At 40.9% G+C, this 15,004-nt stretch overlaps 1 protein-coding gene across 1 annotated transcript in view; it reads right to left on the reverse strand.

Moving 5' to 3' along the window:
- CIR1 (corepressor interacting with RBPJ, CIR1) overlaps positions 1–15,004 on the reverse strand; it is an 80,285-nt gene that overhangs the window by 15,852 nt on the left and 49,429 nt on the right. The window contains exon 8 of the mRNA XM_068245514.1: positions 5,198–5,304. Within this exon, the coding sequence (XP_068101615.1) occupies positions 5,198–5,304 (107 nt within the window). The remainder of the gene's footprint in view (positions 1–5,197; positions 5,305–15,004) is intronic.

Here is a 15,004-nt window from a genome sequence, read left to right on the forward strand (position 1 = left end):
TTTTTGGAATGTGGGAGGAAATCGGAGTGCCCGGAGGAAACCCACACAGACATGGGCAGAGCATACAAACTCCTTGCAGATGCTGACCTAGCTGGGATTTGAACCGGGGACCCAGCGTTGCACTAACCACTACACCACCGTACTGATACTTTTCTCACATAGTTCCCAGAAGCACCTGCCTGGGTACCTTATATCACTGGTGGCTGTCAGAAGTGTCAATGTGGAGTGTGTTATCAATAAATTAGGGATTGGTAATTTCATCAAAAATGGTCGGTAAATTGCTTTCAAGTGATATTCTATAAACATGTATCATTGCTGCTTATACATTTTTGCAATTAAATGTCATGAATACCTTTCCTTTTGATTTCAAGCCAGCTATGAATTTCCAAACTGCAGTTAATTTTCTAGTCTTTAATCTGTATCATGTGTTTCAGTTCTAACACCCAGGTATTTCACATTTCCTGCATTAGTAACTAACTGTGCAAAGCAGGAGGTCTGGTTAGTTATTTTTGTTGCTTGCATTAAGGGCTTGAGCCCACTGCTGGGTTTTTAAAAATGCATAAAAACACATGCGTTTTTCAAATGCGTTTTATTGCGTTTTTATGCCTTTTTAACACATTAAAATGCGTCAAATGCGTTTCAAAAATCGCTTGAACAATGCATACAATGCATTCGTTTTTAAAAACACAGCAGAGGACTCAGGCTCTAAGTGACTGGCAGTAACATTGACACTTCTAAGTTGACAGTCTGTTAGGATCTTGGTGGAGGACCTGCGTGATTGTGTGCACAGATTCAAGGTAGTATGGAAAAAAGAAATATGCCATTAATCCTGGTATTATGTAGAACTGAACTGAAGGGACTGTATATTTCTCATCAAAGGAGGGACTGTCACTTTAAAATGGAACTCCATGCAAATAAAATACATTTCTTTATGAAATGAATATATAATTTGAGGACACCATCAGTAACAACTACATATTATTTAGTATTTAGTTAGCGCCATCTTCTGCAGTGCTTTACAGAGTATATACAATATAGTCTTGTCACTAACTGTCCAACAGAGGAGCTCCCAATCTAATCCCTACCACAGCCATACAGTATGTCCATCATAGTGTACAGCCAATTTTAGGGGGAAGCCAATTAACCTATCTGTATGTTATTGGGATGTGCCTGGAGGAAACCGGAGTGCCCAGAGGAAACCCATACAGACACATAGCAAAATTATCAGTAGTCCCACCGATGATTTAATATGAAAAAAATAACTTTTTTTGCAAAGGTAAAGCTCGGCTATGCCCCGACCGCTGATGCCTCTCTATTGGTCCTTACAATATGATGGTGGGCCTCCTTAGCCAACAGGGTAGCTCAAGAAACTCAGCACTATACTTTTTCTTTGAATTCATTAGCCTACATCTCCAAATCTACAGATCACAGGTTTACTTTGAAGAGTACTGAGCACCCATAAGGGGTAGTTCGTAATGAAGTGTGCCGTCTGGGGGTTGGATTTGGGGGAACGCCATTGCTTACCCATGAGGGGGCCCTGCTCCTCTAGCCCACCGTCCGTGTGGAGTGCACCATGTTACCCGGGGAGCGTCCGCAGTGACCGGCAGTTCAAAGCTCCAGCTTGTGGAGCACACGCCCAGCTGCTGCAATGCATGCCGGGAGATGTAGTCCATACATCTCCCCAGCGGTAGATGTACTCACATCTACAGACAACATCTCCCAGCATGCATTGCTGCGGCCAGGAACGCATTCCACAGACGGGAGCTTTGAACTGCCAATCGCTGCAGATGCTACCTTGGGAAAATAACACTCCACATGGACATTAGGTTAGAGGAGTAGCCCCCTGTAGGCAAGTAATGGTGCTCCCCCAAACCCCACCCCCAATGACAGCACACTCCATTACGAACATTACGTAAGATTACGAAGGTTCACTGTGGAAAAAAAAATGTATCCTGGGTGCTCAGTGCACTTTAATGGAAAAAAAGAAATAAAGGTTGGAAATAATACACCAACACTAGATAGCTCTAAACATACAATAAACTCAGCTGCTGTAAAAGCCACTGAAAGTATGACCTCGAAAAGGAAAGACGCCAGCAGGCAATTGACTCTGATAACCCCATAAACATCTTGCACACTCTTCAAGGATAGATGGCAAAAAAGGGACAGCGAAATTGTGAGAAAATGTGGATTTTGTTTATGCGCTATAACAACTCTCACTGAGTGAAGTGTGAAGTCCGCACACCGAACGTCAACAGCTGTAAAAGCCTTCTGTATAGCGCGAGGACAATATAATGTGCAGGCAGAACACAATGAAAAGGACAAGATACAAAAGCATGTATATAGCAGGAAAGTAATATGCTGCACCAAGTTTAATATCCCCGTCCTTTACAAAGTGTTGTAATGTGCTGCGGTTTGTGCCCATACAGTGCTTTGTCTGGTTTCAAAAGCTCTTGACAAATCCATCACTAAAAGTGCCTTGCGATCAAATTGCTCAGAGGAAAAAAGCTTTATGGAGTGGCCATCAGGCAGGGCTTGCGTTACACTTAGGTTTGCTGTTGCTGTGGAGATGCCTGGCTTTTATTATGAATATTCAATGACAACACTTTCGGCGTGTCAGGATGATACAAAGTCTAATGCACCTAGTTTCCCCCACTATCAAGTCAAAGCGGAGTACAGGCCATCAGCCCTGTGTCCAACTAGCAACAAATCCTTTTCTATTCTTCCCTTTCAAAGCCACTCTGGTCTCTGCCAGCAGGTAGCCAGCAGGGAATAATGTGCTGGGAGATGATGGTTATTAGAAGACGCTCTGGCCGAGAGCTTGATTTTGAACCTAATTTGGGTGAGTTGATTGGATAAAATTTTTACACTGTATCAGCTAGTTTTGGGAGGCTTTTTTTCTGCTAAAAGCAGCTTTTAAGACCCATTAGCGGTGAAGTTTATTTTAAAAAATAACTGTTGGCTTTTTTAAGTTAACTTTATACAGAGGTCTGATCATAGCTAACCGAGCAGTTATTTGTAAAATGGGTCTTAAAAATAGTTTTAGTATAGGTGATATATTTCTTTATTTTTGTAATCTTGTAATCAGCCCTGTGTCCAACTAGCAACAACTGACCTAACTGACCCTTCTCGCCCTGCTCTGACCCCTCTCACCCCATCTTCCAGCGCATGCCTTCAGGAGTAAGAGTCCGGTTATATCGCAACTAAAACCCCTAGACACAGAAACAGCTTTTTTTCCTCAGGTGGTAGCCATTCTTAACGCTGAACCACGCTAGAGCTGCTAGGAATTGAAAGTAATCAGCACAGAACTGAAAATGAACAATTCTCACCTTGCTTACTGCTACTATACTTACATACTGTTCTTGACTTGTAATATACAAGTCCTTGTATTGTTTTTGTTAAGCAACTGCCAAGACAAATTCCTTGTAAGGGCAAACTTGCTTGGCGAAATAAATTGATTCCGATTCTGATCTAAATAAAGTAATTTGTTTCCGAAAAGTTACCTCTCCTGCCCCCCCAACCACCGTAAGATGCAGTGAAAATGAGAAAGCAATGAGGCGCTAAGCATTCTGGACGCACTTCTGCACCACAGAGCTACGGCCTATTGTGAGAAGGCACCCATGGCGCAAGCACATGAATAAAAGGAAGAGAACTGGAAAGTGGCTTCAGCTCCATGGCGCTATTGCTGATAAAGGCACAGCGTCATCCTCACTGGCCACATCCCTCGTTGCTGCACAACATAATATAAATATCAGGTCGCATCTGAGCCGATCGTAGGGGTGCCACTGCAGGATCTGCTGAGGCACAGCGTCCCCTTATGTCGCAGGTAACAGACACAAGGCCTGTGGGCTAAATTCAGTCCTCCTTGCCATTTTAGATGACCCTTGAGAGCTTCAAATGTGCTTCATTGTAAGCAGTAAAAAAACAACAGCGCACTGCCTTTCCATCCAGAGGAGCACACTGGCTACAGGATTTCTGACTGAAACAGTCAGTTTGAGCTGGGGTGCAGCAATAACCCAGGAGGCAGCCCCTTCCCCCCAACTAAATTAGCATGGGGCCCACTCTGAGGATCAAATCCTCCCAATCCCGTGTGGCTGGTAAAACACACACATACCTTCCCCCAAAACCATCTCCCAACATGGCATAGTAGTGAAGCAGAGCAGTGTAAGGCTCAACACACACCATACAATCTTGGTTGTTCAATCTTACCACTTTCATGTAGTATAAGAGCTTATCCAACCAATCATTCAAGGTATTTTTAATCTGTTGGCCCTTATACTACATAGATTTGGTAAATCTGTACAACCAAGATTGTATGGTGTGTGTTGAGCTTAATATTTACCAGCTATGCATTGTGTACACCTCCTTTTCCTGATCATGTGACATGCCTCAGGAGCCTGAGGTATACAGTATGGCGCTTGTGGCTGTCAGGAAGATCAGAGGAGAACCAAAGCAGTGCTGGAGCAGATATAAAACTGCTCCACTGGGCTACTCTGCAGAAGGGGGAGGAGCAGGCCCCCTATGGTCGCTATAGTTACATTACTTAGTTTAAGATTGTACAACAAATGTTAAATCCTGATAAAAACATTTGGCCCCACAACCTAGACTAGGTTTTAGATTTTGGCCCCTTACATGACTTAGTTTGACAGCCCTGCCCTATGTGGAGCAAAGTGTTAGGGTGTAATAACAAAATTACACTGATGCTCATGCAAGGGGGCAGAGCTAAAACATGTGATCTGCCACTGGCCCCGCCCGAATAATGGGTCATGGTATAGAGCCCCCAGATCCCTGCCGTGAACCCTTTTCCCCGATTAACCCCCCCCAGCACACTGGTGAAAATGAAATGCTGGGGGGCCGTGGGTGTTTGAGTAAAAAAAAGATTGGACAGGCTTAATGTACGCAAGGAGAGGAAAAAGAAAAAAACAAAGAAAAAAAATCAAAGATAAATTGTGCTCATGTAATTCTTTAGTGCTATTTTACTATATCACAAGTCTAAAAAATATATAAAAAATGAAAAACACAAATCCAAGCTACTATGAGCCAGTTATTGCTCTCTTTTACCACCCTATGGATATGCATATTGCTAAGTGCTAAGTAGCAATTTGGAAGCAATCACACATAAATGTATAGATATTTTCAGCTTACCGATAAAAAAAATATAAAATAATAAATAATAATAATAAAAGAAATAGATCATTACCTGCGATGGATCATTTACGGTCAGGTTTCTTCCCAGCACATTTTGTTTCAGAGCAAACCCACTGTTTCTCATCTCCGCCATTAACTCCGAGGGGTGCATTGATGGCCCTGCAAAGAGGAATTTTGGTTTGAATGCATCATTGATATCTCCCTACCTTTATTCTGACTCCACGGTAGGAATGCATTTGAAGCTTTGTTAAGTCAAATCGCAGCTAAATCAACTCAATAATCTTCTGCTGGGAAAAGCATCGGATATGATTTTCTAAAACAGCAGCCGGGAGATTCAGAATACAGAATAATTGCATTTGTGTTAAAGCGAAGCGCTGGATTCGCCTCTTATGTAACTTACTAATGCCTGTGCATTGTCAGATAGGAGGATTCTCATTGCAGGACAACATTGGAAGGTGTCATGTTGTTCCCTGGATTAGGCAAAAAGCTTTTTGGCAGCCTACCCTGCCGCACAAAGCAACCATACCAGAAAAATGTGTGGCTCTGGCTGGCAGCTATGAACTCCCATGATCCCGGCATAAAACCATGGCAGAATATCACCCATACTTGAAATCCAGCAACTTGCAAAGATCATTATTCCACTTACAGGCTGGCACCCATTGCCCGTTTGGTTATTGGCGTCATGTAGATTTGTGCCGCTCAAAAGTGCCCTTTGAATGCTCATTTTGTGCTTGTTATTCCTGCAGAGGCAGCCATTATGAGCGCACAGGAAACATTTTCTGCTTGTTGAAATAATTACAATAGGTTTAAAGTGGAGCAGGCTACGGCGGCTTGGCATTGGAGCCAGCCTGGAGGAGTGGTAGAACAGGCAAAGATAAGAACACACAGGAGTAGGGAGAGACCATTTATTTACTCACTGTGTGTTCCACAAAATAAGGTAGGGTCTTAGGTTACGTTTCCACTGTTGTGTGAAATTTTTGCGTACAAAAAAAAAAAAAAAAAAAAATCATGTGATTTTTCTGATTGGTGAAAATGTTTAGAGAGGTTTCTAAACATGCCTAGTGGTTTTTGAAGCGTTTTTGTGTGGCAGATTTCATATATTGTTACAGTAAAGCTGTTACGGAACAGCTTCTATAACAAAACCGCCTGGAAAACCGCTATGATCTAGTGTTTTTCAGAACGGTTTTCCACTTTCCTTTACTTTAACATTGAGGCAGAAACACCTCAGAAATCGAAAAAATGCTGCAGACCCCGAGTTTGCGTTTGTGGAAAAAACTAACCGCTCTGGTGTGCACCAGCCTATTGAAATACATTACCTAAGCTGTTTTCGAACAGCTAGTGTTTTTAAAAACACTCCAGAACCGCTCTGGTGTGCACCAGCCCTAACCGTGGAATGGGTTGTTATGTGCCCATATAATACTCAATGTAAATGCACGTGTTCGTATGAGCAGCAAATTACTGATTATAGCACACCATTTTCCTAATCTCTATGCCTCCACTGGAGAGATTTCCTAACTTCCTATCTCTGGAAACTCGGGCATCCCAGAGGAACAATTGAGTAACTGAAATATAAAACCTGGTGAGGTTACCAACTCTAACCTTCTATACAGAAAGGTTTTATTTTACCTTCTTTCAGGACACAAGTGAGAGAAATTGTCCATAAAGTGGGATAAAACTCTGACAAAACATTCAATAAAATGTATTTTCCTACTCTTTATTACCCATTCAGTTACCATATTTGCTTTTGTGCACAAGTAATATTGTCTGTCTACAAATTCCCAAAGTACAGTTTATCTGCTCTGAAAGCGGCCATTGCATTTACAGCAGAGCTGCAATTATTTATACATTATAATATATCCAGTGATTGTTTCTCAGCTCCCTAGTTCTATAATATATGCAGTTCAGTGTCAGCATGCGGCTGGCTGTATCCTTTTGTAGCAAAAACGGAATGTAAACAAAAGATAATGTCATCATCTCTTTGGATGCGGCCAGAAGCTTGAGGAGCTTTCCACTAAAGAACAGTGTGCTGTTTAACTGTTTGAATGCTGTTCTGCTACAATTTTTTTTCAGTGGAAGTAGATCTTATGCTGTAAATATTTTTTTTAGAACAATGAGGAATTGCTGAGTTTCATATCACTTTTTGGGGACTTACCATTACAAAAAATGTTCTCAAGCACAAAATGTTTGGCCGGAACAAAGTTTTATAAAGGTTATTTGTTTGGATAAGGTTGCTATTCCTCATTATATATTTAATAAGGCTGGAGATAAAATATTACCATTGTCTGCCTGGAAGCCCAGTTTCCCGTAAAGTAATATTTCAGTATTTGGTGGGAGCAAGCAAAATATAGCATATTACCTGGTTTGTTTCCCCATGATGATTCTGGGCACTTATTCATCTTGGTACAATCAGAATAAAAATACTTAATCCACCATCCCCCCAACTATTCTGATCTGTCACCTTTCCACCAAATCTAATCCTAACAGCTACCCACAGCTAGTACCCATCTCTAACCTCGATCACTATTCCTTGTGAGAGGGACATGGAGGCTGCCATATCTACTTCCATTTACGTAATGCCAATTGCCTGGCAGTCCTGCAAAACCTTTTGGCTTTAGTAATGTCAGAATTATCCACCTGGAACAAGCATGCAGCCAAGTGTAGTCAGACTTTACTCTCGGCATCTCCATCCTCCTTCTGGGCCATTGGCTTAAAGGATACCAGAGCCGATACCATAGCTCCTGGTGTCCGGGCGACTTCGCTGACCTTTAACCCAGATAGTCTTTGCTGCTGCCCGTTATGGCCAGAAGTACGCACACTCCCCCACCTCCTCCATCCTAGCGTCTGCGCTCCACTGAAAAGCAAGCGTCAGATGCTAAGTGTGCGTACTTCTGCCCGTAATTATGTGCCGGGCAGAAGCAAAGGCTATCCGGGTTAAAAAGGTCAGCCAAGTCGCTAGGACCCCGGGAGCTATAGGAGAAGACCGGCTGCTGACTGCAGGGAATGAGAGGTGCGGTAAGTATTGACTACCCCTGAAGCACTGCATTTTACATTTTTACCAGAGCCTGGTATCATTTAACGTATTCTAGGCAGAAGATCAGTTGGACAGCCAGGCAATTGGCATTGTTTAAAAGAAAATAAATATGGCAGCCTCCATATCACAATCATTACAGGGTCACTTTGACCCCTTACTTACTGCAATCCCTCATAGTGCAAACTGTAACATTTCCCTGAAAAGTGTCTAACACTAACCCCCCCTTTAATAGTAACCTCCCATCTATTACCTCTACAAATCCCACTAGTCATCTATCAGCAATGGGACTGCAGATATTACCAACCTTAAAGTGTACCAGAGCTGTGGAAAAAAAAGAATTGATACTCACCCGCGGCTTCCTCCAGCAACATAAACACGTCCCACGCCGTCCTCCCACAGTCTGCCGTTCAGCCGCAGTAACAGGCTCAGTCGGTCTCTTCTGCGCATGCTTGTACCAATTCTGCTTTTTTCAACAGCTCTGGTTTACGTTAAGCATCAATTTATATATTATACAAAAAGGGGGCAATACTAAGTATTAGTGGCAAGAGCCCACTTACTTTTTCATAAATGTAAATTAAATATGTAATGATTTTATTGTAGAATAATGGAAACATTAATTTATTTTAATATAAATACATCACCTTGATCTTCATATACTGTTTGAATAAAGAATAAATGTGAATTTGTCAATACATATTAAAGAAAAACAAAAATGCCAAATAACTTACTTTTCCCATAAAGGTATAGGAACACATAGACACACCGCGACACAAGCTGCATATTATGTATTTCTTTATTGACTTTTCTATATTTACTTTATGTCTGAAAGCATTATGGTCATAATGGTTGAAAATGGAAGGCTGTGCTTATACATATTGGTTTCTCTTATAAAGCAGCAATTAAATAGCTTTTATCTGACCAAAGACAAGAAGAGCATCATTGCTCTCAAAACACCACATGCTCCATGCCCTTCTCTAGAAAGGTCAAACCGAAGTCATCTGAGCAACATGAAAACTTGCAGTTCTTCCAATGCTCCAGGTGTTCATCAGCTTCATCTGCCATAAGCGAGAACATCAACGAGGTCAAGGGCCTGAGATCCTGAACAGAGTTGTCTCTCGGATGTTTTCTAGCCTTCCACAAACTTTTATCTTACGTGCCACCGTTTCCCGAAAATTATTGGCAAATGCTGCGTTACTTTTAACACCCATTTTGCTTTCTTTCTATGCATTCACCTGTCAACTACAGTGGGAAGAACAGAAGACCATCGTATGATCTGGCTCTTCAAGAAGGCTGGAAATCTGTCCTCTCTGAAGCTTCTGAACTTTCCCAAGACCAAGCCACCATGTAGTGTTACGAAGCAAATCTTTTTCATCATTGCAACCTTGGATTTAACTATCTCCATGAAACCAGCCTGGGTCACATGAAGAGGGACTATCCTCTGACTCCTCATGCTGCTGAATGATGACCTTCACCATAGCTGTGTGTATTTTTAAACCTATCCCAGTGATTCTTCATGCTTCTTTTCGTGCTGACACATTATCAAAAAGAACCATTTTGGATAGATATATCAAAAATATTATAGCGCCAGCGGAGGTGAATGCAAGAAAAAAAGTCAAGCTAGGTTCATATATCTTCTCTGAACATGAACAGACATTTAGCTATTTCATGCAGCTGGAATGTAGTAAGAACCAATTATCAGCTAGAAATTAAAGTGGAAGTTAAGGGAAAAACTTTCTTAAATTTTGAATAGAATGCAAAAGGGTTAGAACCTCCATTCTACTGTGCTCTCATTGAAGAGATTGCAGCTTACTTTGTTCTCCAGAAACACAACAGAAAGTTAGGCAAAACTGGCCAGATGTCATTGGAACAGGTATCCCGCCTGTGATATTTAGGTCAAACTTCTTTTCTGGCGTGAAGGGGGTCTCAATGCTGAGAAGTTTACCTGCAGAGTTTACCTATGCCTGCTATCTCTCTCTCTCTCTCTCTCTCTCTGAGAGGTACACTTTAGTTTCAAAGGTTTTTATTGGGTATATAGAGAAATATACAACAGAAAGGTAAACAGTCCCACATAGAGGAACAGCATAGTAAGATGCATATGAATAACACATCAACAAGATATGAAAAAGAGAGTAGAAAAGGAAAAAAAATATGTGTGACACCATGGAAACAATATATTGAACTATAAGTCAAAGAAGTATGGGAAGAGGAAAGGAAGGGACACGACATCAACATTCATTGACGGAGCATAAATGACCATGGTAAGGCTAACAAATATACAAAATACCAGGAGTATCAGAATAGTTCAACCAAGGAGACCATGTTCATATCATAACATGATGTACTTCTACGACAAGCGGATCAAGATCTAAGTAAGGGTCTTTCCATGTGGAAGCTAGGTACGATTGAGCTGCATTTGCAATATGTTGAACCAGGCGGTGGGCCGGATGGCGCATAGTGGATGTCTTGTTGCCTAAAAGCAGTACTGATGAGTCTTTCTTGAAGGTAACATTAAGAACATCTGCTATAAGGCTTGTGACCTTAGACCAAAAGCATGAAGCTAGGGGACAGGTCTACCACATATGATAGAATGTGCCCTGTTGCTCAAAATGACTAAAGCAGAGGTCTGATGTGGAGGTTTGACCCGTGCTATCGTTATCACGCGCAAATGTCCGCGATCGCGGGACTTTGTGTGCGCAAAAGTCTGCGAGCGGCACTTCACGTGCCAACTGTTTAGCACGCCCGTGCTAACAGTTAGCATGGGTTTGTGAATCAAGCCCCTAGAGTTTGGCTAGCCTAACAGGAGTCAAGTAGGCCCTATGCAACAATTTATCTACTTCAGGACGAGAGCAATTTTCACATATCAGCACTGCTGCAACTCATTCGCCAATAACTTTATTAATCCTTGTCACAGCTAAATTATCTATATATTTTTTTCCAGGACAAATTAGCCTTTTAGTGTGTGAAAAATTTTGTTTAGTAAATACCTTATTTTCTATGCAAGTGAAATTAAAGAAAAAAAAAACCCACACACTATTTCTCCAATTACATCCATTATAGCTTTACAATAAACAGTGCTAAGTATAAGTTAAACCCACAAATTGTATTTTCTTATCCATCCTGGTTATTACAACATTTAGATTATGTTCCTAGCACAATGTATGGTAACAATATTGTATTTGGAAATAAAGGTGCCTTTTTTCTGTTTTGTGTTTTTGATTTCTCATTGTACACCATCGATGATTACGAGACCTTATTTGCAAAAATAACAGTAATATACCCTCATGGTATACATATTTAAAAAGCCAAGTTCGTAAGGTAACCATAAATGTTTTTTTCTCTTATATTCTGTCACTTTGTTTTCATTTTATAAGTCTTTTATTTTGGTATAGAATATGCGATAATTTCATTGCTTTTGCTTCAGTTTGTGACTAAAAAGAATGCACAAGACTTGGGCCTAACCCCTAAAACTTTCTAAACTCCATTCTACAACTTATCAGGGTTAAAATGTTACCATATGTCTCTTGTAGTTTTGCTAAGACTTTCCCAAGTTGGATAATAATTTTGAAAATTACTTTTTTTTTATGTTGGATTGAGTTTGCCCCACCTATTTTTTATGTGATATGTGTCCAAGCTTTAAGACACACCAAAATGTATTCTACAACCTGTCACAATTAAAATGATACCACGTGCCTCATTTAGTAACAAACTGGTGGTGCACTCTCCACAACTACACTGGACGTATATATCCATCCAGATAGGCTTAAAGGGACTCCGAGCAGTGCAGAAACCATGGAAAGTTGCATATCATTTTAAAGCTCTCTTTCTCCTCTTTCCAATGATATATAAACCGCCGCCCTACGCTTTTTAGTTTTTGCTATTTTCGCGATTGAAATTGCCGCGGCCGCGATTTTGATTGCAAAAATAGAGAAAACTAAAAGGCGTAGGGCGACGATTTAGGTGTCGTCAGAAAGAGGAGAAAGAGAGCTTTAAAATGATATCCATCTTTCCATAGTTACATTGTATTACACAGGGCGACTTTTTCTCAAAGTCAGCAGCTCCATTCAGCAGAAAAAGTCGCCCTGTGTAATACAATGTAACTATGGAAAGATGGATATCATTTTAAAGCTGTCTTTCTCCTCTTTCTGGCGACACCTAAATCGTCGCCCTACGCCTTTTAGTTTTCTCTATTTTCGCGATCGAAATCGCGGCCGCGGCAATTTCAACCGTGAAAATAGCGAAAACTAAAAGGCGTGGGGCGGTGGTTTATATATCATTGGAAAGAGGAGAAAGAGAGCTTTAAAATGATATGCATCTTCCGGGATGTGTTTGAGGTCTGGTTGAGACTGCTTGTCCTTTCATTGGTCTGTGAAGATCAATGTTAGTTGAGTGAGTGGTTTCCCAGTCTCATCCAAAGTGTCAGTATGCCTGTCCTGATGCGCCATGCTCAGTTGATAGGATCCTCCATACTGGCACAACCTGGTGATTGGGGTGTACATTGAGTACATGTACCTCATGTCTGAAAGCCAGGCAGGCTAGTAGGATGAGATGGTATACGTACTCTCAAGTCACCAGGGAGAACATCCCAGATGGCGCTGCACGTGGCAGTATGCCATCTTAAAAAAAAAAAAAAAAATATGATATGCATCTTCCTATAGTTTCTGCACTGCTCGGAGTCCCTTTAAGTGGTTAATATTAGTTTCTAAATATGAGTAGTAGAAGTTTCTCTTCATGATAGATTCAGAGCAGTGGTCCCACTTTGCGGTAGATATAAACAGGCCCATCTCGCTCTCCCAAACAGCCAATTCTTGGCAGAGGAGGTCCAACCGTTTGCTCCATATGAAAACCATCTGGCGTGTACAAAACCTTACAATCCATTATACAAGTCCTTTCCTTGCATACTGACAAATACCCTTGTGAGGTTTACATTAATATAGATATACCTAACTGTAGAATCCTCCTTGTATAACGAGACAGGTTCTCTTAAGTTTCTGTTATAATAGGAAAATAGACAGAAATCTGTTTCTCTCTAGCAGCAGCTCAGAGCAATAGAAACTAGATAAGGGGGTCTAATGATTTCAAAGTTTAATTTTCTCCCTCTATCATAACAGATTAGCTGACTGAAACCAGATAATAAAGGACTTAGGACATGTCAGATAGATATGTATGTTTCTGCAGTGTTTAGCAAAATTATTAGCTGACAGGTATGAAAGTCAGAAATAGGAACCAATCACGCCATATTGTAATTATTAACTTAATAACATAATGCTATAAAAACTTGAAGTCTTTCATTATTAAACTAAGAAGATCTGGTTTGCAAACATGTAGCTGGTGTCCGTGTGATCTTCTTCCTAAGGGCCTAAAATTCGGAGTCCGTTAGCCAACGTATGAGTAGAGGTGTTTGGCCTCACTTTAAATTTATATTACAGGTCTTAGACTTCACAATTTGGCGCCCGAACAGGGACCGAGCAGATAATATTCACCTAGGATCGTCTGAGGTGTGAGATAGCAGGACAACAGCTGCCTAGTGGAAGATCTGTCAACTTGGTAAGAACCTCTTGACTTAGCTCCTATATATCTTTGTCTCCTCTCTCTCACAGCCTCTTGTGGTCTGGGTGAGTATTAATGCCTCGCAAAAACTGAACCTTGGCTACTTGGATGTATTTGTCTTGTCTGTGGTGCTTGTTTTTATGTAATCTAACATTGTATTTGGGGTTTATTAACGGTCATTCTGAAAATGCATGTGTAATACCTTACAGTGCAGTGTTGATGTAATTTGTAGCTGTAACTTTGTTGTTTATGCATGTCTTTTCAAAAAAGGTTGTAAAGTGTTATAAATAGATCATAGACAGGTTGCTGCGGTTTAGCTTTGTTGATTTAATCAGTGGCTGTATTGAGGTGGCATTAGGAAGTGGTTTTTACGCAAATTCTAGACCATAATATATGTCAATAATATAAGACTGTGTATAAACGCTGCGTAGCAGTGTTTCACTCCTCAAGTCTGCCAAAGCTTTCTGTTTCAGTTCAGTCTATATTAGTTAATAATTAACAGGCCTCTGCTGCTAGAGAGAATATATCTCTCATTAACCGGCCTGAGATAAGAGGTAAACCTACAGGTCAAAGGGCCCCTGGTTTGTAAGTTTTCCTCGCTGTGTAAAAGCTTCATTGCTAACACAGAAATTAACTCTTTGTAGACTGAACCAGCAGATAGCTTAGGAACATATTGCAGCATCATATCTTCTGGTCTAAATATATTGCAGGTAGAGGGCTAGGAACGTTGTGTTTATAGGCATTTAAGAAATTACGTTTGCTAGATAGAATAAGGGTGTCTGATAAAAAGGTGTCTAGAGGTTTTATCTCATGTATTTGTAGTAAGTGGTTGGCCAACCCGTGATACAAAGTGCACTTTTTAAAGTAGTAAGTGTGTAAGCTAAAGATGGGAAATAATGTATCTACCCCTCTTGGCTCGAATCAAGCAGGTCTTGATCCTAAACCTCCTGGTAAGACAGCAGTTGAGTGGATGACAGACACCCATGGTACGTGGGCTACAGCCCCGTTTAAAAGTATTTGCAAGAAAACTAAAATGCCAGATGGTGGAAGATTAGATTATGACTTTTTGAAGGATTTTATAGTCAGGCATCAGAAGTGGCTAGAAAGGAAACAGCTAATTACTCAGATTAAATTGTGGATGACAGAATCTCAGAAAAAGCCAGAACAGGTTGTAGAATGTTTCTATGTTGGACAGTATAGGTATTCCCCATAGGAGGCGACTGCCTGCTGGGTGGCCAGATGAAAGCATCAAGGTGTAAGGTGTTGGAGCTGGAGCAGCTA

This window comes from Hyperolius riggenbachi, chromosome 7 (genome assembly GCF_040937935.1).
Source record: "Hyperolius riggenbachi isolate aHypRig1 chromosome 7, aHypRig1.pri, whole genome shotgun sequence".
Taxonomy (NCBI): domain Eukaryota; kingdom Metazoa; phylum Chordata; class Amphibia; order Anura; family Hyperoliidae; genus Hyperolius; species Hyperolius riggenbachi.